General features: G+C 33.3%; 1 protein-coding gene across 2 annotated transcripts in view; it reads right to left on the bottom strand.

The window, feature by feature from the left end:
• Positions 1-495: 495 nt before the first annotated feature.
• LOC149085629 (rho GTPase-activating protein 15-like) overlaps positions 496-26,613 on the bottom strand; it is a 44,399-nt gene continuing 18,281 nt past the window's right edge. The window contains exons 5-16 of one of the 2 annotated variants that reach the window (XM_089233783.1): positions 26,107-26,196; positions 25,092-25,295; positions 21,279-21,419; positions 17,353-17,445; positions 11,413-11,511; positions 11,167-11,257; positions 10,883-11,023; positions 9,538-9,639; positions 6,604-6,681; positions 5,110-5,238; positions 4,474-4,579; positions 496-1,495 (exon numbers count right to left, since the gene is read on the bottom strand). In XM_089233783.1, the coding sequence (XP_089089909.1) occupies positions 1,324-1,495; positions 4,474-4,579; positions 5,110-5,238; positions 6,604-6,681; positions 9,538-9,639; positions 10,883-11,023; positions 11,167-11,257; positions 11,413-11,511; positions 17,353-17,445; positions 21,279-21,419; positions 25,092-25,295; positions 26,107-26,196 (1,446 nt within the window). In that variant the 3' untranslated portion in view covers positions 496-1,323. The remainder of the gene's footprint in view (positions 1,496-4,473; positions 4,580-5,109; positions 5,239-6,603; positions 6,682-9,537; positions 9,640-10,882; positions 11,024-11,166; positions 11,258-11,412; positions 11,512-17,352; positions 17,446-21,278; positions 21,420-25,091; positions 25,296-26,106; positions 26,197-26,613) is intronic. The other variant, XM_089233784.1, reaches the window with a different exon arrangement.

Raw genomic sequence — 26,613 nt, 5'->3', positions numbered from 1 at the left:
TTTCTCACAAAAAATGTATTACTGAACATTTTTTGGTCAACAAATTTGTTGATGGAACAAGGCAAATTTGTATTACATGACAATATAAATTCCTTGTGGTTTACTTGTTTAATATGTATTCTACAAATTGCACTAAAAATGACTTAATAAAACACAAATAAACTTTATCAGGTTAAGTTCATTAATTAAGTTCATTTTTATAAATTTACTAAAGGTTGAAATCTCAAGGACTAAAAAATTTTCAGCAAATTTATTTGTCATTGAGAGAACAGTAACTCACATATTATGTGCATCTCAAAAGGGGGAGACCGAAAGCAAAGAGCATAGTTTAAGAAGTAAAATAGTTAAGAAAATAGATAGGTCAATTTTTTTTTCAAATGCTGCACATTTCATTGATGCAAATTTCAAGAGTTTTTCCCCACATCATAATTCACAATTTTGTTTGAATTTAGATGACAAAATTAAAAGAGAAAAATTATTCAAAACATTTTTTTTATAAAAAAAATTCCAATAAATTTTAATTGATTCATGACAAAATAAAAATTTATCAATTAATTGCCAAATGAATAAAACTTAACCAACATATGAAAAACACAGCATAAGCAAGAGGAGATGTGTAGTCTTATTTCCCTTGAATGATAACTGGAAAAACAACTTTTATTTCTATATTAACACTGAAATGGTTGAAGAATCTGAAAAGTTCATGAAAGAGAAAATATACTCAAAAGCAAAAAAAAAAGAAGTAATTATTCTTATCAATGATAGAATACATCAAAGTCATTCATCTAAAAGGAGATGCTGAACAGGTCTTGCCTGAGTCTACATAAAACAAAAACTAAACATTTTTACAACCAAAATTATACCCTTTAAATCAAATCAGGCAAAAACATTACATTACAACAAGTCCTTTCAGTTTACAAAGGATCACCATAAAAATCACCATCCATGGTGGGAAAGTATGATATGTTTACACAATCTGAATATAAAATTTATATACAAACAAAACTAACACAACTAATACTGTTTCCTGCCAGTGCTACATTTCACCTAAAAGTGTAGCTATTCAATCAAATGAAAAACATTTAAGAAAAACAGAACATAAAGATTCTATCATGACATTCTAATGAAAATTGTCACAATAACTTTATACAAAAACTAATAAATACAGGCACTGGATTCATGTGACCGATTAATAATCGTCTCTTTCCATAAAGAAGAAACTATATCTATACAAAAAATATACAATATATATAATCAATGACAACTTTTTGCACAATAAAATAGATATCCTAAATGTAACATTTTTAACAGTCATGACACCATTCATTTAAAAACAGCATCAAATTCTAGAAGGAGGAATTCTACAATTCTGTTTTGATGCATCATATCTAATGCTATGTTAATTGATTCTTCTTCTGGCCACATCAATGTTGGACCAAAAACTATAGCTATATTTTGTACTTGCATACGATTCTGCTTATGGAATTCAGTAACTCTAAAACAAAAGAATAAATTGAAGAAATCAAAACATTTTTTACTAGCACTAACATTCATATTTCATTAAAAAAAATATATAAAAATACTGTATTCCTCGAAATAAGTACCACATGTTAGTATATATTGCAGCAAAAAACAATTGTGAGCTTAGCATAAAATGTCCCAGTGGCATACTCACACCTTTTTTTATGTCAAAATTTGTTATGAAAACACATTTATTGAAAAATTTTATATTTCTCTCTATTTTTATATTGTATTTGCTAATTGATCAACATCAATTCTAAATACTCACAATGAAATTCAAAGAACTGATATTTGATAACAATTAGATAATTCTCAGGTTATTCTTTTATCAATTTCTTTAAAATTATGTTTAATGAGAAATTAACATATACATTGCATAAGAACTGTGAGCTCCAAAATTATATTTAAAAAAAATCAAGGAAGTAGGGGGAATCATGGAACAGTTTAGCAATGAATATACAGGGTGATTATTAAGTTTGTTTTTGAAAAGGCTGTAAAAAAAGAGCCACTAGTCAGAATTACCTGATATTTCACCTGAGTATACATGAAGCAATGGGATTTTGTCTGGCAAAAGAAACAAAATATTTCAAAATTGACCGATAGATGGTGCTGTACTCGTCATGAGATGCAAATTAAAAAACATGACATGCGCACCGCACATTGCAATTGTGATAAAAGGCAGGGAACAGAATGTAATGTCCAAAAACCAGCATGGGTTCAGGAAGGGAAAGTCATGTATAACCAACCTCCTTTGCTTCTATGATCGAGTGACTAATGCTTTGGGAAAAAAGTTCAAATGTTGACATTGTTTATCTTGATTTCCAGAAGGCATTCGATTGGGTCCAACATGGTAAACTCTTGAAGCAGTTACATGAGATTGGGATGGCAGGCATCTTGTTGAAGTGCATAGAATCATGGTTGCAAGACAGATCACAGCAGCATATGGTGAACAAGGAATTTTCTGATTGGACAGGTGTCAAAAGTGGAGTCTCACAGGTAAGTGTCCTTGATCCCATTCTTTTTTACTTTTTATCGATAAGCTCGATCAGGGTATCAATGGGATTGTGAGCAAATTCACAGATAATGTAAAGCTTATGGGAGCAGTTGGGAATCAAAGCAATAGGGAGAGGTTCTGGGTGAAATTGAATATGATCGCAGCATGTGGTAATGATTGGAGCATGACTTTTAGCATTGACAAGTGCATGGTTGCTTATTTTGGTTTTAACAACCCATGTTTAACTCATGTTATCGAGTTGAATGGTGGTGCCATTTTGGATGCAACTAGGATCACCAATTTGGGAATTCTCATTGATGAGCCACAGGTTTTGAGGGGATATGATAAGTGTTCGAAATTTTCAATGGGATGGATAGGATGGACCATGAGTTATTAGTACACCGTCAATTGAGTGCTTCGACAAGAGGGATACCAATATCTATTGGTACAAGGCAATTTTAGGTTGTGGCACCACAGGGAATTTTTCTCTAACAGAGTTGTGAATAAATGGAATAGCTTATCCCTGAGGATCATGAATTCTAACTCAATTGACACGTTTAAAAAGAAATACGATAAAAACACTAGGATAAATTGAGCTATCCAATGAAATGAAGCTATCCAAACTTAGATAAGACAGCCATAAAAAATTTTTATTGGCAGTGTATTATATTTTATCAATAATTATTGGTTTTTTATTGTTCTTATTTGGTTGCTGTATTCTTGATATAGTTTAGATATATTCCTCTCTCTCTCACATCTAAATCACATATATTTTTTATGGGCATCTTTTTCCAGCCACCTCGTTGGGCATTTTGCCTGATGTGGAATTTTTATTTGTATATATTCATATACATTAGATCAGTCGGCTCAGTCATCAATGCTGGAGAATGAACGCTTCCTTCCCCCGTATCTCCACCCATGAGTATATCATAGTTAATGAACTAAAAATACTATCTGTTTTTAACAATGGACTTTTACATTTTTACCTGCTACTCTTTCAAAAAATTACATATGCATGCTTAAGCACTGAGGTAGCACAAGATTTTCATACCAGTGATGAACTCTAACTTCATATATAGCACTTCAATGTATATTGCAGGATCCTATTTTATATGTATATTTCAGGAGTTCATGCTCCGACAGACCAGACACAACCCAGGCTCTGTCCCTCCCGGGATATAAGCCTTTTACCCTTGCGAGTTGGGTCGCGCTGGGGAGAGTTCATGCTGGCACCACATCCTCCAGATAAAAAACAGTTGCCATGACTTATCATCCCAATCCTTGTACTTGTTTCATTCTGTTTATTTATAGTACTGTACTAAAGTGAAAACTTTCATAGAAGTGAACCAATCATATTAAAAATAAATAAATAAGGATTTATAAAGGATAAATTTGTGTTTTTTTTTTAAATGTGCTCTCTACTTTCCTTAAATATGTAAATAGAAGGAAATTGATATGAAAAGAATTTTCTCACAATATAAATTATTTACATACAAAAAAAAATATTTGAAAAAGTAAATACAAAAATATGAAGTACAGATGACTGGATACCAAGTGAAAATAATTTTGGAAAGAAAAGTCATATTCCTCTGTGGGGAATCAAACCACCACTATCTCACTGTCTGGGTAAGTACTTTGAACATTAAGCTAGAGGACAGAAATTTTCTGACCGTACAACAATCTATATGTTCTTTGGGCTGAAAAGGACTGACAATAGACAGCCTCTTAACTCAGCAACAGCTCATGACAATGTTAGTCTTCAGATGGCTACTGTTCGAGCAGTCTCCCGGACAGTGAGAGGTTGGTGGTTCGATTCTTCACAGAGGAATATGACTTTTCTTTCCAAAATTATCTTTGCTTGGTATCCAGTAATCTGTACTTCATACAATTGGCAAAGAAGTTCATTGTTGCATAAATACAAAAATGTTTGAAAATAACTGCATCATGCCAAAACTTACTTAAGCAAATGTTTGAGTAGAAACTTCAAAGTCTCAAAGTTAGGTTGAGGCATCTCATTCACAAGATCTACAAGCATATTTAATCTGCTCTGCGCATCAGGCAATGCTAAGAGGAGTTGAAAATTACCATAAATTAACATGCATGAGTACATGAATTACCAATTTGATAATTAAAGAGGCGAATCTTTATCATTTCATTAAATTCTACATTTCAACATTTGCCAGTAAATCATTGAGATAACCGACATAAAAAATTCTAATTCACACACACACACACTCACAAATCGAAAATACTTCAATTTAAAATCATTTGTGGTCAAAACAGGGCTTGACAAATCGAGAAACTATTAAAGTTTTCCAGCCAAATTTCAAAGAAGCCAAGTATGGATTTTGCTCAATCAAACCTTGCCTAAATAATGTTTTTTTCTATTTTCCTGGAACTCATGACCAATTTCCACGCTGGAAGACACACTGTCGTGCAATCAGAAAATTTTGTGTCATTGACTATAATTTAATCATTTTGAATAGCAAATTTTAGGTGCTAGTACAGATTTTCTAGTCCACCTGGCATGTGAGATTTGCAAAACCCTGCCTTAAAATATTTGCTGAAATTAATTGTGTAACATGATGTTTTACCTATGGCCGTTAGGAACTTGCTGAACATTTGAAATGGAAATAGAGGCTCTTTCATTTCTCGAAAAAACATTTTTAATGCTCCAGTCAATACGTGAACATCTTCTTCTTCATCCAAGCATTTATAATCATCTGAGAAAGATTTTTAGTCATAACATTTAAATGTGATATTTATTATTCAGTAAATGACTGATGACTATATATTTACACAGAGTGATTATGTAATTCGACTTGATGTACTTTTACTGATTAACCGTTGATCTGAGATCCAACTTCCAATTAGAAAAATTATCCAAATAACTCAGATCCATCATTCATGTGTTGCAAGGGGTTGTATAGTTATTAAAATAAAATAAAAATAACTTTTTATATGAGCACCTTGCCCTCAAAACCCCAAATAGAAAGTTCTTGTCCTGTGTCTCCACTAAGGCCAATAAAGTACATTTAATGTATCTGAGTGCAATATTTGCAGATATATGAAAATTCAAAAATCTGAGGAAAGTTGGGAAAGAACAACATAAATAAAGGAAAAGAATGCTTTCCATTAGATTATGTTTTTTGAATTCAAATATCTTACTTAGAAACATGAATTTATTTTTCTATTGTCCTCAGGAGAGACAGTGCATCAACTTTCTAATTGGGTTTTTTAGCACACAGGGATCACATAAAAAGTTAATGTTTTAATTTTTTATGCGTAGAATCCTTCTAAAAAAATTACGCCATTTACAGAAACCACATGACGTTTGAAAACTTTTTGTAATTTGAAGTACACATCTAAAGTCAATGGTTACAGAGTTAGTCCTACAAACAAGAAATTTGAATCACCCTGCACGTGTGTAGAAAAATAATGCAAAATCTTGAGACACTTGTTTAATGTTGATGAAGTTTAGGCAGTGAAAATGTGACAAAATTTATATCAATGTGATAATCTGAAATCTAGTTACAAAAGATCTATATAAAAGTTATATTGCAGTAATTCCTTAAATCATGCATGTTGGGGGGAGAAAAAGAATATGCTATAATTATTGACTATATCTTAAGTTAAATGTTAAATTTTAACAGTGGTTCTAATGAAAGGTCCAAAATATCCAAATGCACATCATAATGACATATGTCTACATCAAAACTTTTTTGTTTGTCTTCTTGTGTGTGATTGAAGAATTAGATGTAAAAATGTACCATAGTTTTTATAATTGCAATTAATAAAAAAAATATGATGTAATGAAATCAATCTTGCTGTTAATCAAATAGTGCTCAAGACATAAGTTACCATTATCAATGTCATTCCTATTGAATAGGAAACAGTTCCTATAAATATAATTCCTATTTAATAGGAAATAATGAAAATGCTCAAACTGTCTACAATGAGATAACCGGTCTATAACAATAATTTTCTGGGTCCCTACAGTATCGTTATAGACAGATTTTACTATATTATGTCAAAAATATTGGTCATCATTGCATATTAATGAATTAAAAATTTAGATTCTATTGTACCTTGATTCACATGAAATCTTATTCTTTGCACCTGTGAGAGATTACCACTGGCTCTGTACAGTCCATCAGCAGTAAGTTCTGCAAGGAAAAATAAAATATTGGGCGATTTCATATCATAAAAGAAGGATAAAGATACACTTTATAACTAGAGTGGAGTTTCAAAAGATTCAAGTTTCTGGATAATTCAAATTGCTGGAAGTTTTTGAATTTCTTTCTTGAGATAATTTTATCTTTCATTTTCTTACTCCATGCCACTTGGGGTGTTGGGAGAAATGTTGTACCCCCAACACCACAAAGTCATCTGTCTCATATACCTTGAATAAATGATCCATTCTCTATGGAGAATTTATAGGTTTATAAAATAGAAAATTATCAGACACAATGTAAGAGCTAAAACTCTTTATTCAGATACAATCATTCCAGTTTAGACTTCTTTTTTGTATTTCTTAAGCTTTTTCATGAGTATCCTTACACATTTTTGAAATTTATTCACAAACGAGTCAAAAATTTAGTCAAACTTTTTACTTTATCATATCAACTTTATTATTTACAAAGTTTCATAAAATAAAACAAAATGATTAGTTTGAAAACAAAAAGGGGGGGGGGGCGATAAATTAAAGATAGCAATTTTTTTAAATGAATTAATTAATTACAACACAAATAAAACAAGACAAAAAAATAATTTTCATCCATTAGTTCAACATGTTAACTAGTTTTCCTGTTTTACACTCTCAAAAGTTTTTAAGCAGTGTACACTCGGGGGGGGGGGGGGGAAAGTGTTATCAAAGTCTAATGAATTTGTTTCTATAATTGCATTTTTAATTGGGTTGCCGTATTTTAGAAATATATGACATCCATATTGTACGTGCATCTTTTTCTCAGCCACCTTGTTGGGCATTTTGCCAGTTGTGGCTTTGTATTTGTATAAGGAGCCATTCTAGTATTACGTAACCAAATTTTTAGACATTTTTGACGACTCCCCCGTTAGAAAAAATATGTCAGCTGTTCCCCCTCCTAACATATTGGTGAGATCAGAGATGTACATGGGGGGGGGGGGAGAATGAGGGGCTTGTGCTCCCACAGACGATCAAAAATTTATTTTTTTTAATGCAAAAAAATATTTTAAAAATAAAATTTTGAAAGAAAATACCTCTACATGCTATTATAATCAATATGTTAATTTCAATGCAATTAGAAGGCTAACAACTCAAAATTTGCTTTTAAGAAATTCATTGCAACCCACCCTCTAAGCCCATGAACCACATGTGGTTCACGCCACCTCAAAACTAATTTTGTAAAAATGAACTAAGTGGCACATTTACAGATTGCTTAAGCGACCCACGCACAGTTCCAGGACACTTAAGCAGTTTTAACATGAGGGGTTCGCAAATTGCTGATAGTATAACAAGGGGAGGTCCCACAGAGAGCCATCGTCTACTTCAGAGAAAATATGATAATTGTGAAATATAAATTTATAAGAAATGTTCATAAATGTAATTATACTTAAGTGCAATATTTTCCTCCATGCCATTGGCGGGCCCTAGACCTCCTTTACGGTCAATAACCTAATGAGATTCTTCATTTTACAATAGGCCTAATATTGTAGGGCCCTGGCCAGGTCTCAAATGCTTACATGTTTTACGTTGCCAGTTTCCATGTCAGTTGTGCAATAATATTTTATTCCGTATAAATATGCAAATTAAATGTTTGTCAAAAAGTCTACATTAATTTTTCATAGCCATCAATTCTCAGTTCTCCTTATCAATTCGTCCTTATGATAATGGATGATGAAAATATTTCTCTTTATATACGAGCAGTGTGCTGGGTACGATCGCATTTGATTTCATCGCAATTCTTTGCTGAGGCATTTCGTTCCATACGAAGAGTCACCCTCCTTCCGTTGTCATGAGTTGATAATCCAGTTTCTTGTTTTGGCACCGTCAGAGTAGAATCACTTTTCCTCCTGGTCACCATCTCTCTATCTGTCCAGGGGTCTTCATGTGAAAGCTCAAGGGGACACCCTTTCATCTACGATGCGATTTTGCTGACGGACTTCAGGATGTGTCTGCGTCCTCTCTGGACTTGCCAATGCAGTTTCTTGCTGGGAGATACTCCAGGCGCTCAGACTACTCATCCAAATAGAAAAGTTGTGAGAATCTTGTGACAATGTCCTGAAGAATTCATTGTCACTTTATTCTACACCAAATCAGTACCCTGTCAGACGGATTCGGTGAGAACATTTCAATAACAATCTGTGATATTTTCTAATGTTAACACTCTGAAGGAAAATGTTCTGTTGCATTTTTTAATCCTTAAACATTTTAAATGTAAGTTTTAGAAAATCTATATTGTTAATAAATGATTTATGTGAAAAAAACTTCTGTCTTTATTGTCATCCACTAATGAATCAATGTTAGGTTAACAAAAAAACCGGGAATGTACTGAATGCGGTACACAGTCTGTGGCACATTTACAAATCCTTTGAGTGACGTACGGCACAGTTTCGGAACACTTTAGCAGCTCTCAGTGCAGTTTTCATCAACCAAATTACTCGCGGCACATTCCCAGACTACGGCACATTCCAGATCCTCGTCATAATTACAGATCATTTGAGTGATGCATGGCACAGTTCCAGAGCACTTAAGCGGCCCGGACACATTTCCAGGTCACTTGGATCCGCAAAACATTTAGAGAGCAGTAAAGTAGCTCTGTAGGGAACTAATTAATAGGGAGAATGTTAGTTCAGATGCATAAAAACTAGTGAAAGATTTTTCTCATTTTTAGCATACTGAGTAGGATACTACTAAGTCATCAAAAATCTGCAAATCTGAAACCCCGCTGATGCTGACGTAATACTTGAATGACCCCTAACAGTTTTATTTCAATATTGTAGCTAATGAAAGGAAAAAGAAATGGTTTTACATAAATGCATACCTTTTTTTTCAATAGTTTCAGTACACTTGACAACAAATTTTGGAATATTCTGACCTTCTCTGCGACACAAATTTTCTAAATGACAGCCAAATACAGGTTCATCTAAGAGTAGGTAAAAAATAATCATAATGCTAGTATGACCCTCAAATTTTATTTCATATTTATATATATCTTCCCCCTTTTGTGCCAGAAACAAGAATATGCAAATTCTTGGGGGGGGGGGAAGAACTTGGAAAAAGACGCTTGAATGTTTACTCTATACAGGTGGTTATTTTCCTCAAATGTTAAATGTTTCAATACGAATACACATTTGCGTTTCTGGCAAAACTTAGATAGCAAAATACAGTGCGAATTTATAGGAAGATGAGATACTGAAGATCTTTTTATATTACACTATGTACACAACTAACACCAGCTTTAATCTACTAAAGACACAGCAATCTACTTGACACAACCCAGTGAAGTTTATAGGTGTCCCCATCCATTTGTGGTTTTGTCAGCTCATATCTGTATCTGATACATGCAGATAAAACAGACAAAGATCCTAGAACGTCCAGCTTGATGTTGAGAGTCTTGCACTGAAAAAGCATGTGTTCTAGAAACATAGGTTCTTTCTTTTCCTCCAATGCCTTTCTATCAGCTGAATCTTTCATTTTACATGAAATGGTTCAATAACTTTCAGAAAGGGAAGTAAAGCCACATCTGGAAAAAGAGTCTGGGGTGGACATGAATTAATTGGGCTCGAGCGACAGTAATTTTGATGATGATTGGCTTAAAAATTCAGCTCATGATGTGGCTGTTTTACGTTAGCATATGAATCTGTATAGACGAAAATTTTCTAATTAGTCACATCTATATTCATTAGCTTAGGCAGAAAAATCTTTCTAAGCCGAGCTATTGCAAGCTGAGCTATCACTGTATATATATATATATATGTAATCTAACCAGCTGATAAAAACAAAGTGAAAATTCGAACATTCATTCATGTTTCTGGCATAAGGCGAACAATATACACTATTTAATTTCTAATAGCTGTATCATAAGAAATCAATGCAAATTATCAAATTACAATTTAGGTTAAAGTATTGGATTCTTAGATTCTATTTCATGTTATACAGCAAGAGTTTGATATGTTCTTCACTACAGGGTATTGCAAAATTTCGGTGAGTAACAACATCTGCATTTGATTTTCAAAATGTCTGAGAATCAATGAAAATATTTTATAGTTTCCTATATGATCCTGGGTTATCTGCATTTATACACTTTTAATATGTCTACATGAATAACACATACATCTGAACAAAAGTTTATGTATCAATTACAGAACTATTATATCTTTACATACCTAAAATTATTCCCTTTTCACGCAAACTTTCCATTGTAGGTCTTCTTACAAAGAAATTCTTCAACTTGTTACGAATTTTACGTTTTTTTTCAGCAGGCATTGTCACATCATCTTCTGTTTGAGCCTTGACAAAACTAATTGCTGAAAAAGTGAATTTGCTCTTATTACACTTTATAAACATTTATATTGTCTCACAAAATTTGCCAAAAATGCGAGGGGGACAATATCTTAAAAGGATTGTCAAATCAAAACACTAGATTGTGAATATATAATAAAAACTATACGTTTTGTAGACTTGGAACGAGCAAGTTTTACTTCCTGCTTCAAATTTTCTTTAGCCTCATTTTTTGCACTTCCATGTTCTAAGCCAGTAGGCTAAAAAAAAAAAAAATTGATTTTTTTCAGAGAAAGCGTGGATACATAGATCATTTAAAGTTTACAAAATCTGAAGTGTACTAACACAGACATTAATAAAAGTCATGATAATATTTCAATATTTTTACAGCTGCACAGATTGAAAAACAGCATACCAACTTCAAAATAGCATTGTGTATGGCACTAAACCAGTCCTTCATTTCTTTAGAATCATCATGCTGAAGAAGCAGTTGATGGCCTGTAATGGTACTGATCTGTAAAGTGAATAACTTCATTAGATAATATGCTTAATACTGTGTAGTTCACTTATAAATATAATGGGTATCATGTATAATTTTTGGGAAAAAATACAGAAAGAAAACCACCTGGCTTTCAAAATTCATTCCAGATTCCTTTTATCATGCAGTATATATATAACATAGATAAAATTATTGATGTTATTGCAATGTAAACAGCGATAGATTTAGAGGTCTGAGGGGGGGGGGTGAAGATGATAATGTCAGCACAGTAAACTGTACAGTAAAACTGTACTGACAAAACTTTTTATACGGACACGTCTACAAAAACCCAATTAGAAAGTTGTTGCCCTATTTCTCCTGAGGCCAACAAAGAAAATTCCATATCTTTTAAGTGCAATATTCACAGAGATATTAGAATTTAAAATCTGAGGAAAGTCGGGAAAGAACAGCATGAATAAGGGAAAGAAGCATCTGTTAGTTTTTGCTGTATAGCATAAACACACACAATTCTTCTTTCCCTGCTGTTCTTGCCCAACTCTCTCCTCATTTTTGAATTCAAATATCTCAGCGAATATTGTACTTGGAAACATGGAATTTCTCTTTTTTGGCCTCAGGAGAGACTGGAGAACAATTTTCTAATTAAGTGGTGAAGAACAGGGTGTCCATATAAAAAGTTAAATTTTTATTTTAATAACTAGAGGGTGGTCATAAAATAACTTTGCCAATATACAAGCCCCTAGCAGCTGCAAAAATAAACACATTTGGATGAAATTTGTGATATATGTGTTTCAGAGTATGTGCTTAAGGATGTGAATTAAAAAAAAAAAAAATGAAACCCTACCTCTTGTGGTTACGGGCACAACTAAAAAGATTTTGATAATTTTAAATGGCAACACCTACTTTTATAGAAATTTGCAAAGTGATTCTTTTGATTAACCTACTTTTATGCATTGCAAAATGATCAGCATATCATAAAACAAATAATGTTGATAAAAAGCATAAACAACATTGAAATGGTACCTATAGCACCATTAAGATGGGTGCAGGAAGCAAACAAAGAAAGAAAATCTCACCAAAGAATTGGTGTGCTAAACACTGTCAGGGTCTTCTGCAGATTTGAAGAAATTCCCAGACTGAGTGTCTAGAACACTAACCCCTTGGTGAGATCTTTCTGTCTGCATCCTACAGGGCCGGCCGTAGGAATTTCACAGCCTGGTACAAAAAAATTATTGCACAGTCACTCCCCAGCTTATAAACTTTTCAAGTTATGAGCATAAATCTAGAAGGGGAAAAAATTGTTCAGAAAGAACTCATTTTATTACACTAATTTTTTCATTGTTACAGGTTACATTGATAATTCAGATCGTAATCAATAGAACACGTAAGTTTAAGCAGTAAAAATGGCCGAAATACGCACAAAAATAAATAACTGAAAACTAAGGTATTAAGCATCCAAAAACTGGCTGAAAAATTGGTAACACTTAACCTGTTTGTTTCAATTACAGTTTATACGAACTGCATTATTATCCAAGTTAAATTGATTTCAAGCCCAAAATAAAGTATTTGAGGTCCCTAAGGTCAATTCTAGGGCCACCATTAACAGATGAGGAGCAGGAAGAGAAAATGATCTGTGGGGCTTCTTTGAATTGCAAATAATTCTAGTTTATTTGATGTATTATTTGGAATAATCACTACTCTTTTTGTAGTTGAAACATAGCTACCTTGTTCTATTTTAAAAAAATTGTTTTTTTTATATTTCCACATGTGCAGAACCCCTGAGGGTGACTCTGGTCAATTTAATTGAGTACCAAAAAAATGTGTATGTAAAATAAATAGCCATGGTTGTTTGCAGTACATTTTTATGGTGTAAAAAAATCAAAACAACATGGACTCCCAGAGCTCTTTCTTCTCTACCCCACCTTGGGTGAGTCGTAACGTCAACTGATGATTTCTTGCACCCATCATTGGTCAGCTATACATATACAGTGCAGTCCAATGCCTGAGCGAGACGTATAATGTGAAACATGCGGAGAACCAAAAATTTCTAGTTTTCCCTCTGCTTTTCCGACATGGGCTACATTCATCTGAAACACCACGTCTAACACCCATAGCCCCCAAAAGGGTGGCACTGACAGGGCTCCAGCTGGGGACCCAGAACAATTCTTACTTTTTTCAATGCAATAAATTCACTACTTTGGGACCTGTGAAACATTTGACAAGAAGGCCCACCAAAGATCCCAGCTTGGGGGCCCTGCTGCAGGATGTGGGGCTATATGTTAACATCATCCAGTAAAAGTAAAGTTATCTCATGGCAACATCAATTCCCTATCTCTCAGATCACTTTCGCATTTAAATGGAGCTGGAAGTGGGGAGGGAACTTTCTGATGAAAATTAATACTAAAAGTTGGAAATTTAAAAAAAAAAAAAAACATTTCTTTTGTTCTCAATGCTCAAAATATCCAAGTTTTGCATATTATGCCTCTGAAATGCACCAATGAACTTAAAACTATATTAAAATAGGCATTTATGGCAGAAAAAGTTCAAAAAAGGCATTTGTACACAAAAGCTTGAAAATAGGTATTTAAGGCATTTTGCCTGAACTTCCGGGCTCTGGTATTGAACATGATATATTGAAAGGGAATTGCATTTTAATTCCTTTGACAAAATTTATAAATGATTAATAATAATTAGTGTGTCCACGTGCTTATACTTCATCATGGCTCGAATTGTATTGAACAGACATTTCTGACATACTTTTAATGTGTTTCATAATTTTTATCAAATAAATATTACAATTCAATAACTTTGATCATTTCCCTAATCCTTCATTGCTGTTTTTGTTTAATTAATGTAAATTAATAGAAGTAAAGGAATCAAGTACTGGGATTCACAAATATAAAAATATTCTGAAATACATTAGAACTGTATTTGAAAATGTAGATAAATTTAAAATAACTACAGTATATTCCGCTTAACGTTCCCACTTAGAAAGTTTTCTCGCTTAGTATGACTTAGTTCCGTAATCCTAACTTTTACTAACACTTATCGAAATTTCCTGTTTAAAGAGTGTTTTTCATGATGAGTTTTTCGAAAATTCTATAAGTAGGATTCACTATATATGAGCTCTCCCATGTTATAATTATTTAAAACCATGAGTTTCTTGCCACAAGTAAAATCCAAGATTGTTATATCAATATCTGAATATTCAAAATTCAAAAAGAGTCCTGGTATAAGTTGTCTAATATTAATAACACTAGCTGCAATCAGCCTAAACCTCAGATATAATTAATTAAGTTTCCAAGAAGGCATGCAATTAACACTCTGAAGGACAGTCGAAGCTGATGAAATTACGAACATTCACCTTGTGCACAATATTGGTACCTCCAGACCACATGGTAACTCCAACAAGAGAGGAGGTTCTCAGGAGGAGAACCTCCTGAGGGTGTTTTTGCTTGATGCCCTAAGCATGGTTATTTTTAGTTAATATAGCCTTGTTATTCTTTAATGGCAGAAAGAAAGGAGAGACTTTTTTCAGGGGTAAAGAACGTGACCACCAGCATATAAACTCTTTTCCTCATTGAAATAAGCTAATGCCATACCTAATAATATCACTAAAAATGATATTATAGGGGCTTTAAACTGAAAGCCTGCTTTCACAATCAATAATAGTGTAATGGGAAAATAATATGAATTTAATCAAAAATTTCCAAAACATCTGCCGAGAAAGAAAAGAGTTTCTTTTGGAAAAATTGTGCCCCCCCCCCTGAAATTTTGCGGCCTGGTGTGACCACACACACACACCTTTTGCATCCCCCTAAGTCTGGTATTGGCATCCTGTGCTCGCATTAATGGTGCTACAGGTACCGTTCTAATGCCATTTATGCTTTCTTTGATTAGCTGATCATTTTGGAATGCATAAAAGTGGGCGTTATCATTAGAATTTTTCCATATTTTTTCCTTTGGGCCGTAACCACAAAACCTACAGTTCTGTTTTTTTTCACATCCTCAAGCATATACTCTGAAACAGCTATGTCTCAAATTTCATACAAATTTGTTGTTTTTTGCAGCTGTCAGGGGCTTGCATATTGACAAAGTTATTTTATGACTACCTTGTATACAATCGTTTGAAACATGAATGATGTATCCGAGTTATACACATTATTTAGATAATTTTTCTAATATGAAGTATGGATCAATGGTTTGCCAATAAAATACTGAGGGGGATAGATAAAATAAATGCTCAAGGGGAAATCACTCTATATACAGGGTGTGTGTATAATTAACTCTATAATGCCCAGATCGCCCGAAGTCGGCCGAGTAGGTTAATGCCCATAACCGCCTCAAGTCGGCCCAGCTAGGGGGTATGGGTATGTTTTGGTGGGCTTTTGTCACCAACGGGGAAGATGATGAAAGCTCTTGTCAGAGGCGGGACCGGAAATACAACTGCGACACCCTATCAATGGGATTTTAAAAGCTGATGTACTAGAATGTTCCTTGAGAATAGACCAAGGGTACTCAATGCATTTTAAAAAGAGATAATACTGTGAGGAAAGGGTGCTTTCAGTAGACAAATTATCTCCCGAAAATCCATTGAAATGAAAGGGTGAACGTCAATGCAAAGGGTGGCATGAATAGAAACTCATGGAGAAAGGGTGGGGAGAGGGAGAGTGGCCGAAATTTGGACGAGTCCACTTCGAACACAAAAAACTTGGTATTTTCACGACCCTCCCAGGTTTTCTATCTGGGCGTTAAAGAGTTAAACTGATTTTACTGAGTTATTTGCAGCTTGATCTAACAACTGGAATAATGACAAACTTGGTGAGAGGACAAATGAGAACATGGGAAGAAGGATTCTGCAAAAACAAATTGTAACTCTAAATGCTGCTAATAGGGGAAAATGTAGCACTGTTTTAGTCTACATAGCTGAGAATTTTCATAAAGTGCAAAGGTGAATTCAAAATGCAAAGTCACGCCTATGTAGGCAATAATATCACCAATAATTCAGGCTCTAAAGACATGGGTGAAGGTCTGAAGGACATTCTGTGGACCAGATCAGCTCAATATGCATCTTACGCTACCACAGCATGTTACTTGTGAAACTGTTTCATCTTCACCAATACAAAGCAGCAGCCCCTCTTCATACAGAATCCAGCGAAACCTACGTGAAGGCCCTCTATCAATTAATGCTTTAAAAAGCATGATTCAAAGGTCTGAAGAAGCAGGCTTGCTCACAGTTCAGCCTGGCAGAGGACAGAAGCCAGCCCCTCAAAACAGACAACTACAGATGCTGCGACTGTGGTCATCAACAGAACACGGGATCATTGTTAGTACCAGCAGGGGGATGAGGATGTTGTTTAGAGAATGCAAAGTGTGGTTCAGGAAAATGGCAGTCACATTGAAAAAGTGGTCAATATTCTCACTGGAGAGGTGAGTGTGATGAATAAAGTATGATGTTTCACTGCAATTTTGTCTCTGTTATTCATTTGTCTGTTTTTTTGTTTTTTTTTGCAACACCTTTTCACACTGTACAGCATTTTTTTAATATCTGCAATGTTTGAACTACAATTTTTTCACAGAATCCTTTTTTTCTATGTGGTCATTAGTCCCTCTATCAAGTTTTGTGCTATTCTGGTTGATGTATTGAGCTACAGATGACTCTGAGTAGTGTGAGATTAATTATAAATGACCTGAATGATAGATAAGTTCATAATCAATGTTGGGGGAGGCATTGTCCTTCTATGGACCCAGGGAAGCACCCCCATCATATCTCCGTACAGCTTAGCATTGTCTCATATCAAATTACATCGCCTAGTAAACCACCAGAATCGTGTGTAAACAAATGATATCTAACACTACCTGAAAAACATTCTTCCTGCTTGATTTATCAGGACACCAATCTACAAGAGCACCATTTAGATCTACACTAAATTCAGGTTTGGCAGGAGAATTCTGAAATAAAAGAAAAAGACAGGTGAATGAGGCAGTGATTCTTGAATGTTTTTGAAGCGTGGCCCCTCCCCTTTTACAAGAATTTTATCTCTGACACCCCCCCCTCCCACTGGCTCCTCCTCCTCCTATAATTATCATCATTCAAAATAAAACAGGAATTGCACTGCCATCAAATAGAAACAATGAGAAAAAACACAAAAAAAAAAAACAATATATAAAAAAATCAATTCTTAATAAACAGGGTGCATAGGAAACAGGGGCATGGCATTTAACTGGCAAACCGTTAATCCTAAAGGTAAACTTCCAATTAGAAAAAGTTTGCAAATAATGTGTAGTACTCAGATATATATCATTCATGTTTCAAGGGGTTGTACAGTTATTAAAATAAAAAATTAACTTTTTATACAGTCCCGGTGTGTCCCAAAACCCAATTAAAAAGTTGTTGCCTTGTTTCACCTGATGACAACAAAAAACTCCACATTTCCAAGTGCAATATGACTGAAATCTTCAAATTTAAAAAATTCAGGGAAGTTGAGAAAAAACAACAACTCTAAATGAAGACAAACCATTTTACTCACATTTAACGCTGTTTTTTCCCAACTTTCCTTAATTATTTTAATTTGAATCTCTCAGTCAATATTGCACTTAGAAACTTTTTTTTGGCATCGAGAGAGATAGGATAACAATTTTCTAATAAGATTTTGGGGCACATGGGGACCATATAAAAAGTTTTTTTAATATTTTAAGAAGTATACAACCCCTTGAAACATGAATGACATATCTGAGTACTACACATTATTTTGAAACTCTTCTAATTGGAAGTATACCTCTAGAATCAACTTTTCACCAGTAAAATGGCATACCCCCCATTTGCTATGTACCCTGTATCTTGATCATTGCAGATTTTTTATATATACAGTAAAGACTCACTAATCCAGCACATGTCAGACTATACTGCAATACTGATCTTGTTTGATTTCATATGTATGTAATGTTATTTTATATAGATATAGAAAATCAATATGAGAATTAGGTATGAAAAACTTAATTAACTTATCTGCTTCACCTGGAAGTTTTTATTATTCCACAATATATATGTCGTTCATATTTTTAAAAATCTCAACTGAAAATTTTCAACCCTTGGAAATCCATGTTTAGGCATCAAAACAAGGCCCTAAGCAACACAATATTTTTGTTAGTGCATCTTTCATATTTATTTGTCTTTAAAACCTATTTCAATGTCCTTTGATAGGTATGGTTATGCTGAAATTGAGGGTGGTTGCTTTTTTTTCCTTTTAGAAGGTGGTCCATTTTTTTCTCATGAGAATGATTAAAATGAATTATCCTTTTGCAGAGTTCTCTTAATAGATGGGTCTGCATGTATTATTCTATAAACGAATTTTACATCATCTTTTAAGATTTTTCAGCATTAATACCTTTTTCAATGTATTCATACTAAATGTTTAAAATACAAAATAATAATAAAATAAAATGTTAAAAATACCCTTTCTATCATATATTGAAAATATAAGTTTAAATAAGTGTTTTTCTAAGTGGACAATATTACTCCCTGGAAATACATGCAAACCTTGGAACAAAGCTTCTCCGTAATGGCAATGTTCATTGCTCGGAGGTCCCCCACCACACCAAAAAAATTTTTACCCTCAATTTTTTTTCTCCTTTTTTTTAAATTTAAATCAATTTTATTCAACTTTAGAAAAAATTTGTGAATCTGACATTCTATATCAAACCAGGGCCACCCTTATCACACGTGGGAACCTGGTGCAAACAAATTGTGGAGCCAAGTTTGTCTCAATAATTTTGGGACATCAAAAATGTTTAGGACCCCCTTTGCCCCAATTTTATATATTTTGTGGGGATAATTTTTCCAATGCCAATGAAAATTCAGAATTAATGAAAGAAATAATTCCAGAATTCATAGAAATTTAAAATTATTAGAAGAAAAAATTCTGGAATTGATAAAAATTTAGAATTAACAGAAAAGAAAATTCTATAATTGATGAAAATTCATAATTAATGGAAGAAACAATTCCAGAATTGATAAAAGTTCAGAATTAATGAGGGAAATTCCCGAATTGATGAAAATTAAGAATTAATGATATTAATAATTCCACAATTGATAAAAATGAAGAATTAGTGCAAGAAATAATTTAAGGCCTGGTGAAGGTGAAAGCGTCCAATAATTTGCCATGAGTGTGGGGCCTCATAAAGAACAGGACCCGGTGCGACCGCACTTGTCACACACCCCTAAGGGCAGTTCTGTATCAAATTAGCAGTAATACCCGGCACTGCCCAGGTTTTCTTCATATACTGAGAACAGTAAAAAAGTGACAAACCATTGTTCAGGAACCAAGGAAATCATTTTTCAGGAACCAAGGAAATCATTGCTCAGGAACCAAGGAAATCATTGTTCAGGAACCAAGGAAATCATTGCTCAGGAACCAAGGAAATCATTGTTCAGGAACCAAGGAAATCATTGTTCAGGAACCAAAGTACGCATTCTAAAAGTTATTGTTACTGGACAGTTTTTGGCCCTATCTGGCATTTATTCACTCTGATAAACTTTTAAAGTAGCTTATAGTTTAAGTTGGGGCCTGTTTGGTACATATACAAAATTTGATAAAGATTGGTATGAAATTATGAAATTTTAGATTGGTACAGTGAACATACACCCAGACAGACACACAGAAAATCAATTTTATAAATATAGATGTCAATTTTTTCATTTTACAGTGCCATCTGTGAGTGAAATTTGAACTTTATATTCATCTATCAAAAAGAATTCTAGGCCATGCTAAGTTATATAACATAGTTAGTGTAAACATCATGTCAGTATGTTGATTTGTTATTAATTCGATATTTATTCTTGGCTCGATATTTATTCTTTGGGAATGTCTTTGCGTGACATTATTTTTACATTATATCAATGGGATAATGGAATTCCTTTTAAATCCTTGAACAAAAAAGCTTATAAAATAAACCAGACTTCCATAGTCTTTCACAATTTGCTGTAGTTCCATGTTTTACATGAGTTCCACGAAATCCATAAAACTACATAAATTCTGTAATAGTTAGAAAGTATGCCCCCTGGAAATAATTGAATGATACAAGGAAGCAGTAGGGGCTATAGGAATAATACAGGATCTTATGGGTTGGCTTAAGTTGAGGGGGGATAAGAAAATATAATTTCCGAAGGGGCGTGATTGAACAAAAAATTCTGGATACTCTGGTTTAAACCATGAATTCAGATCAAATTTCATGCATATTAAATAAAAATTTAGTTACAAAAAAAAGTATCAATATATTTGTGAATGAAGTGATGACAATAATAAAATATCTTATAATAAAATATGTTTTTTTTAGCAAATGTAATTATCAATAAAATTGCTGAAAAAATGCAAGCTAGGTTGAAAAAAAAAATGTAAGCAAAATTAATATATATAAATGGAATAAGACATGGAACAATGATAGGAAATTGCCTGAGTCAATTAGTAAACCATGATATAATGAATGTAGCCAAAGGAATACTAATAAGAAAAATTAATTGCATAGCAAAAAAAAAACTAAAAAAACTGACCTCAGCTAACTTAACTTTGGCTTTCATCTAACAATGAAATTCAAATACTCATTAGATAAAATATATTAATCCAAATTAATGTCTGCCATCTAAATCATCCGCTGCCTGTCAAATTATAATGAAAATGGCCCATACACATATAGCTTGAAGCTAACTCACGAAATCTTTTTCTTTACCTTCCTTCATAAATACAAGTATGAATCACATATATATAATAATCATCTTAATTACTTACTGAATTTGCAGATCGGGCATCTTTATAAAATAGCAGGAAAGTATCAGTAAGAACTACATAAGCAGATGACCAACTTTTCCTAACACGTCTACCACCATCAACAAGTTTTGTCTTGTTCAATTGCCCAGAATGAAGAATGAACTTTTAAAAAAAAGGAATGAAAAATTTTAAAGATTTACCTTTAAAAAAGTTTCGAATATGTTCTAGAATATAAATATTATTTTTAGTTGAATTTTAAAAAAAGTGAAAAATCATACCGGCTAGTGCACAAAATAATCACACCAATGAAAGCTCTATAAAGAATAAGACGCGCACATATTAACTCAAAAGACAAAATTTACCCAGACAATATACTATATTGAATTAGTCCTCCTTTAGATACGATTTTCAAATACATTTTTCTGGACATGGACTGTGATAACAAGCTGTAGGGGGGGGGGGGGGGTTACAGCTTGTTATATTAGACTGGGCTATATAAATATTAGACTGGGTTCATATTGGAAAGATACAATAGACAATAGATGATACGATTGTGATATTGTAGTATCAGTTTGATGTGAACCTGGCGTTAGTCCATGCTGCAGTAATGGCAACTCTTAATGTGTTCAAATTCAATATGGTGTAGCATTTTTTAACCCTCTATGGCTTAACCCCCATAAAAACGTATTAAAAAAATAGTTCAATAAATATAGATGTAAACTGGTGCTGTTAGCATATTTTTAAGTAAAACCATACATCAGCACATTGGCATATGCATAGGGGGGTTTTGGGGTTCTAACCTTCCCCCCCCCCTGAGCCAAGATTATAGTGTTATTTTGCAGGAAAAAAATTACCCCCCCCCCCCATATTTTGTACTGAAATAACACTAAAAATTATCTACTTTCTAAAATACCAAAAAAAAAAAATTTTTAAATAGGTATGATAGGTTTTTTGACTATGCATATTCAAATATACATGGGACCAAAGAGGGTTAAGCTTCAAATGGATCTTTTCACTGTATCTTCCGTGGGATCAATATCACATGACTGAGCTAGCAATTTATGCAATTGAAATTCATAATCATGTTCCACAAGCCAATCCGACATCAGGCAACACTGTAGCTAAAAACAGGTGCACTTGGTTGGCAACACTGTTAAGGAAAGCTTGCTCTGAGAGATATTCCCAGTAGTTGTAAAGGCCAAGTTAGTTTACAAAGAAAAAAACCCCAGACAATTATTCCACTTTAAAGGTTGGCAATAGGCAAGGTACATTCATGAATTCAAGTACCATATTCTGATCCTGTCATCAGTATGATGGAGGAGGAAGTTGACTGTTTAACTAACTTCCTCCTTTTGTTGAAGTTTGGAAGTAAGCGAGTTATAACAAATGTACCTTCTGCTGTAAAAGTCAACTAATTCCAATAAATATTTGTAGTGCTAAGGGTTCAGATGTGCTTTGTGATGCACTTGTATTATACTGAGAAAAAATTCATGTTTTTGCTGCACGTAATTTTTGTCATAAACCTGCTGTCATTTTTTTGACCATGAAAAAAACTTCTTTAAAACAGTGCAGAGTGTGGGAAGGCAATCCCACCTAAATTTAGTGACAGTTTCTATCAAAGTAATTTCAAACATCAATAACTCAAGCAAAAATAGGACACATATGAGACTTCCTCTTAAAAAGAGACCTCCATCTTGGTATCTTTTTAAAATAGAAGGATGAAAGCTTTTGCCAGTACTACTTTGACATTTGTGGCAGCAAGATTTCAGGATCTGCCAGAGCACAAAGTGAACCAAGATTTTCGACTTTTTAGACAGATTCAACATGTGGCCATAAACGGGACTATATCTCAAAGACCAATTATCCAATTAGAGTGAACCAAGTGTTGTTTTGAAGAGAATTATATGTGTTACAACTTGTTGCGAGTTCAAAGTCTGCATCTTGAAAACTCAAAAAGATATAAGGATGTGAATTTGAAGAAGTTTGAAAATTCCCAGTTTTTCTTCAAATGCCATGGTATATGAGGGAAAAGCAAAATGATAATTACAAAAATTATATAAAAATGCATGGAGCACAAAATTTCAAAGAGAATAATACCAAAAATGCTAAGTTCGAATCCAAAACCACCACCCAGTGCAGTTAAGAATATAGAGGGTGATGCCTTGAAGTCCTCTGGTCATAGATTAGGCATTTATTCTTATGTATTTTTGGTCATAGAATCGGCCGAATCCGCCCTTAGAAATGAGCTAACGTGCAAGATTTTTATGTAATTTAAATTTATTAAGTATTTTTCCAAGGTTTTTGTATTCTTTATTTTATGCTCCACGCTGGAATACATTTATGAAATTATTTCTGTGATTATTCTAAACTCTTTGCACCTAAACATACTACACAGTGAGTCTAATTTGGAAGAGAGCACTGAATTATACAAATGTCACAGGAAAGTGAATCCGAAGATATACGACCTTTAGAACTGTAAGGACCTGATTATGACCTTATATTATAGAATAGATTTGAATGATTTGGTCCTTAATTTGAAGCATTCACAATTAAAGCGAGCTAAAATTTTGAGTTCTAGGTTGAAAAAAACAGAACCTTCTTTTTAGCTGAAGAAACAAAGATTTCCAATTTTAGATCAAGATGCAACAATTTTTCTATTTGTGTGTGTTCAGACATAAATGGACTGATGATGGATATGGGGGTGTTCAGTAAAATCCACACGTGGGGTTACTATTTGTTGATTCAAATAAATCAGCTTCAAAGCAATATAATTGCATAATGGCAATAAACTTCTTTTCTGTGCCTGTGACTTAGTGCAGTAGACATTAGAGAAACATAACTGTTACTGGAGGCAATCAGATATAAAGATCATGAGTGGCAGGTATTCTATAATAGTATGCTCTTCTTACTCCTTGGCTTCAGAGTGGTGATAGGGTACCAGTTAAGTATGAACATTTTACCTCCACTCCATACCAAGTTTGGCCAAATAAAGTACTTTTTCAACAGCTCTCTTAAGAGGGTCTGGATTTTAATCGTTTGAATGAAATATTTCTCAAATTCAGTGACGGAAACCTAAAATAGAGGGTATTTGTTTTTGACCCCAAATCAGAAAACTGTTGAAAGATCTAATTTTCAGTTAGTTTATGCTGTTATTAAGCTTTTCTCCCATTTTTGGATTCAAATATCTCAGTAAATACTGCAATTTCTAAATTAGGATTTTCAGAAAAATTCTAACAGTAAATACAACTTTTTTTTTCATAACAACCCTTTTCAATATGAATGATGTATATAAATGAAATTTACACATTATTTGAATAATTTTTCTAACTGGAAATATGTCTCTAGAATTAACGGTTTGCCAGTAATTTGTGGTCAAGGGACTTGATACATCACCCAGTAAGAAATGCAAGCATGTTCAGACAACACATCTGATGAGCCTGTGTCAAGTATGGGTGTAGCTTACAATTTTTTTTTGCATTGTTGATGTATCTAAACATAAGCTAAGATCCCCATCACAACATTTTATAGTAAGAAATATTTAATTTCAATTTGCTCTCTCTTTCTATACATGATTGACGTTTGCATGAAAATAACCTATCCTTTTTTTAATAAGCATTATCTAATCACAGTTCTGCTTATAGCTTGAAGATTTTTGACCCATCATTCTCTAAATACGTAACATATATACTGTTAAAAAGCTGAAAATATCAGCTGTTTCAAAAATGCTGGAACTGTTTTTTCTTGCCCCTTTTCCATCATTGCCTGATCAAATTCTCTTGAATCGAATCATGCATTCTTATATTATAATTATTTTGAATAGAGTAATTATCTTACATTCAATGAAGGGGAGGTCATAGACCTTTCGTCAGAATCTGGGACAGTTAAATTATCAGCTACCACCATTGACTGAGTTTTATATTGCCGAGGTACTGGAAGCTTTGGTGCCTTTTTGGCTCTTAAATTTGGTGAATCTTTATATGAAGACACAGTCCCTGCCTCTGACTGCACCGAGGTAGCTATAGCAGAATCTTCTGCATTCTATAGGAAAGAAAATTATGATAAAAATATAAATGCATATGTATGTATACACAGTATATAAAGGTATTGCATGCTGCTACATTCAAAAGTTCTGAAACGTATTTTATTATAGAAGAATACAGATAGAACCTGTTTATTTGGTGTTTTCTTCAAAGTAATTATCCTGCGCAATTATGCATTTTCGCCATTGTTCATACAAAGATGTAAATGCCGATTGCAAGCCTTTTTTTGTCACATCCTCCAGCGCCTTCATTGCTGCTCGCTGCGCTTCAGAATCATTGAAGTGCTGCACTTTTTTAGAATCATTGTCCATTATGCAAATTATTTATTTGAGGAAAAGGGAAAAATCACATGGGGGCAAGATCAAGGAACTAAGCTGGTTGGGAAGTATCGGAATGTGGTGTTTTGACAGATAATCTGACACTAGGAGAGACCTGTAAGCCAGCGCATTATCGCAATGGAGCACCCATGGCTTGGCCTTCCAAAGACCTGGTTGCTTGTGTCTCACCAAATCATGTAGCATGCGTGCAAACACACACACAATCAACAAAATCGTTTATTACTATATTAATTACATATTATTTATATGATCATTAACATAATTTAATTAACTAATTAAAAACTGCCAACCAATTGCTGCAGACACAGCAATTATTATCTTATCATATGATTGATATTACGGATCAACACATGAATTTTATGTGAGTCAGAAACACTGCTTTGGGTCATCAAATATGACACTACACATATATAACAAATTTAATAGTGTTTTTAATTACATTACTTCCAAGCAAACAATTTTGATACTCACATGCAACACATCTGGTAACTCCCAGAAAGACTCACAGCTGTCTTCATCGTAAAAGTAAGTGCGTCCATTTTCATCCTGAGAAGCATACCACTAGAAGCATAAATATCAAAGCTCATCAAAGTGGTTTATTCAACAGGAGAAAAATTTATTTATATGATATTATTATCATCATCGATATTATGTATCAAACACCAAAAAATGACAACAATTCATAACTGTTTACCAGTTTAAAACAAAATGAGAAGCACTCATATAAATTTCTAAGTGCAATTATTCCTTTCAGTTTCAGAAAAGAATTGTCCAACATCTACAAGCTCAACTTACTCTTTTATATTTCCTGATTTACATGCTACAATATTCTTTCAAAACATATAAACTTTCCTATGTGATATTTAATGTAATATTTTCGAAAATCATCTTGGAGAAATATAGAAGAGCTATCATCTGAACACATCGTTTTTAATTTTTCAATTTTTTTATTTCTAGTATCATTGTTTATAAGTTGAA

Source organism: Pholcus phalangioides, unplaced genomic scaffold (genome assembly GCF_987345545.1).
Source record: "Pholcus phalangioides strain wild (caught in Gottingen) unplaced genomic scaffold, Ppha-v1.0 ptg000007l_1, whole genome shotgun sequence".
In the NCBI taxonomy this organism is placed as follows: domain Eukaryota; kingdom Metazoa; phylum Arthropoda; class Arachnida; order Araneae; family Pholcidae; genus Pholcus; species Pholcus phalangioides.
The sequence above is the reverse complement of the archived record's forward strand: the minus strand, read 5'-3'. Positions and strand labels throughout refer to the sequence as shown.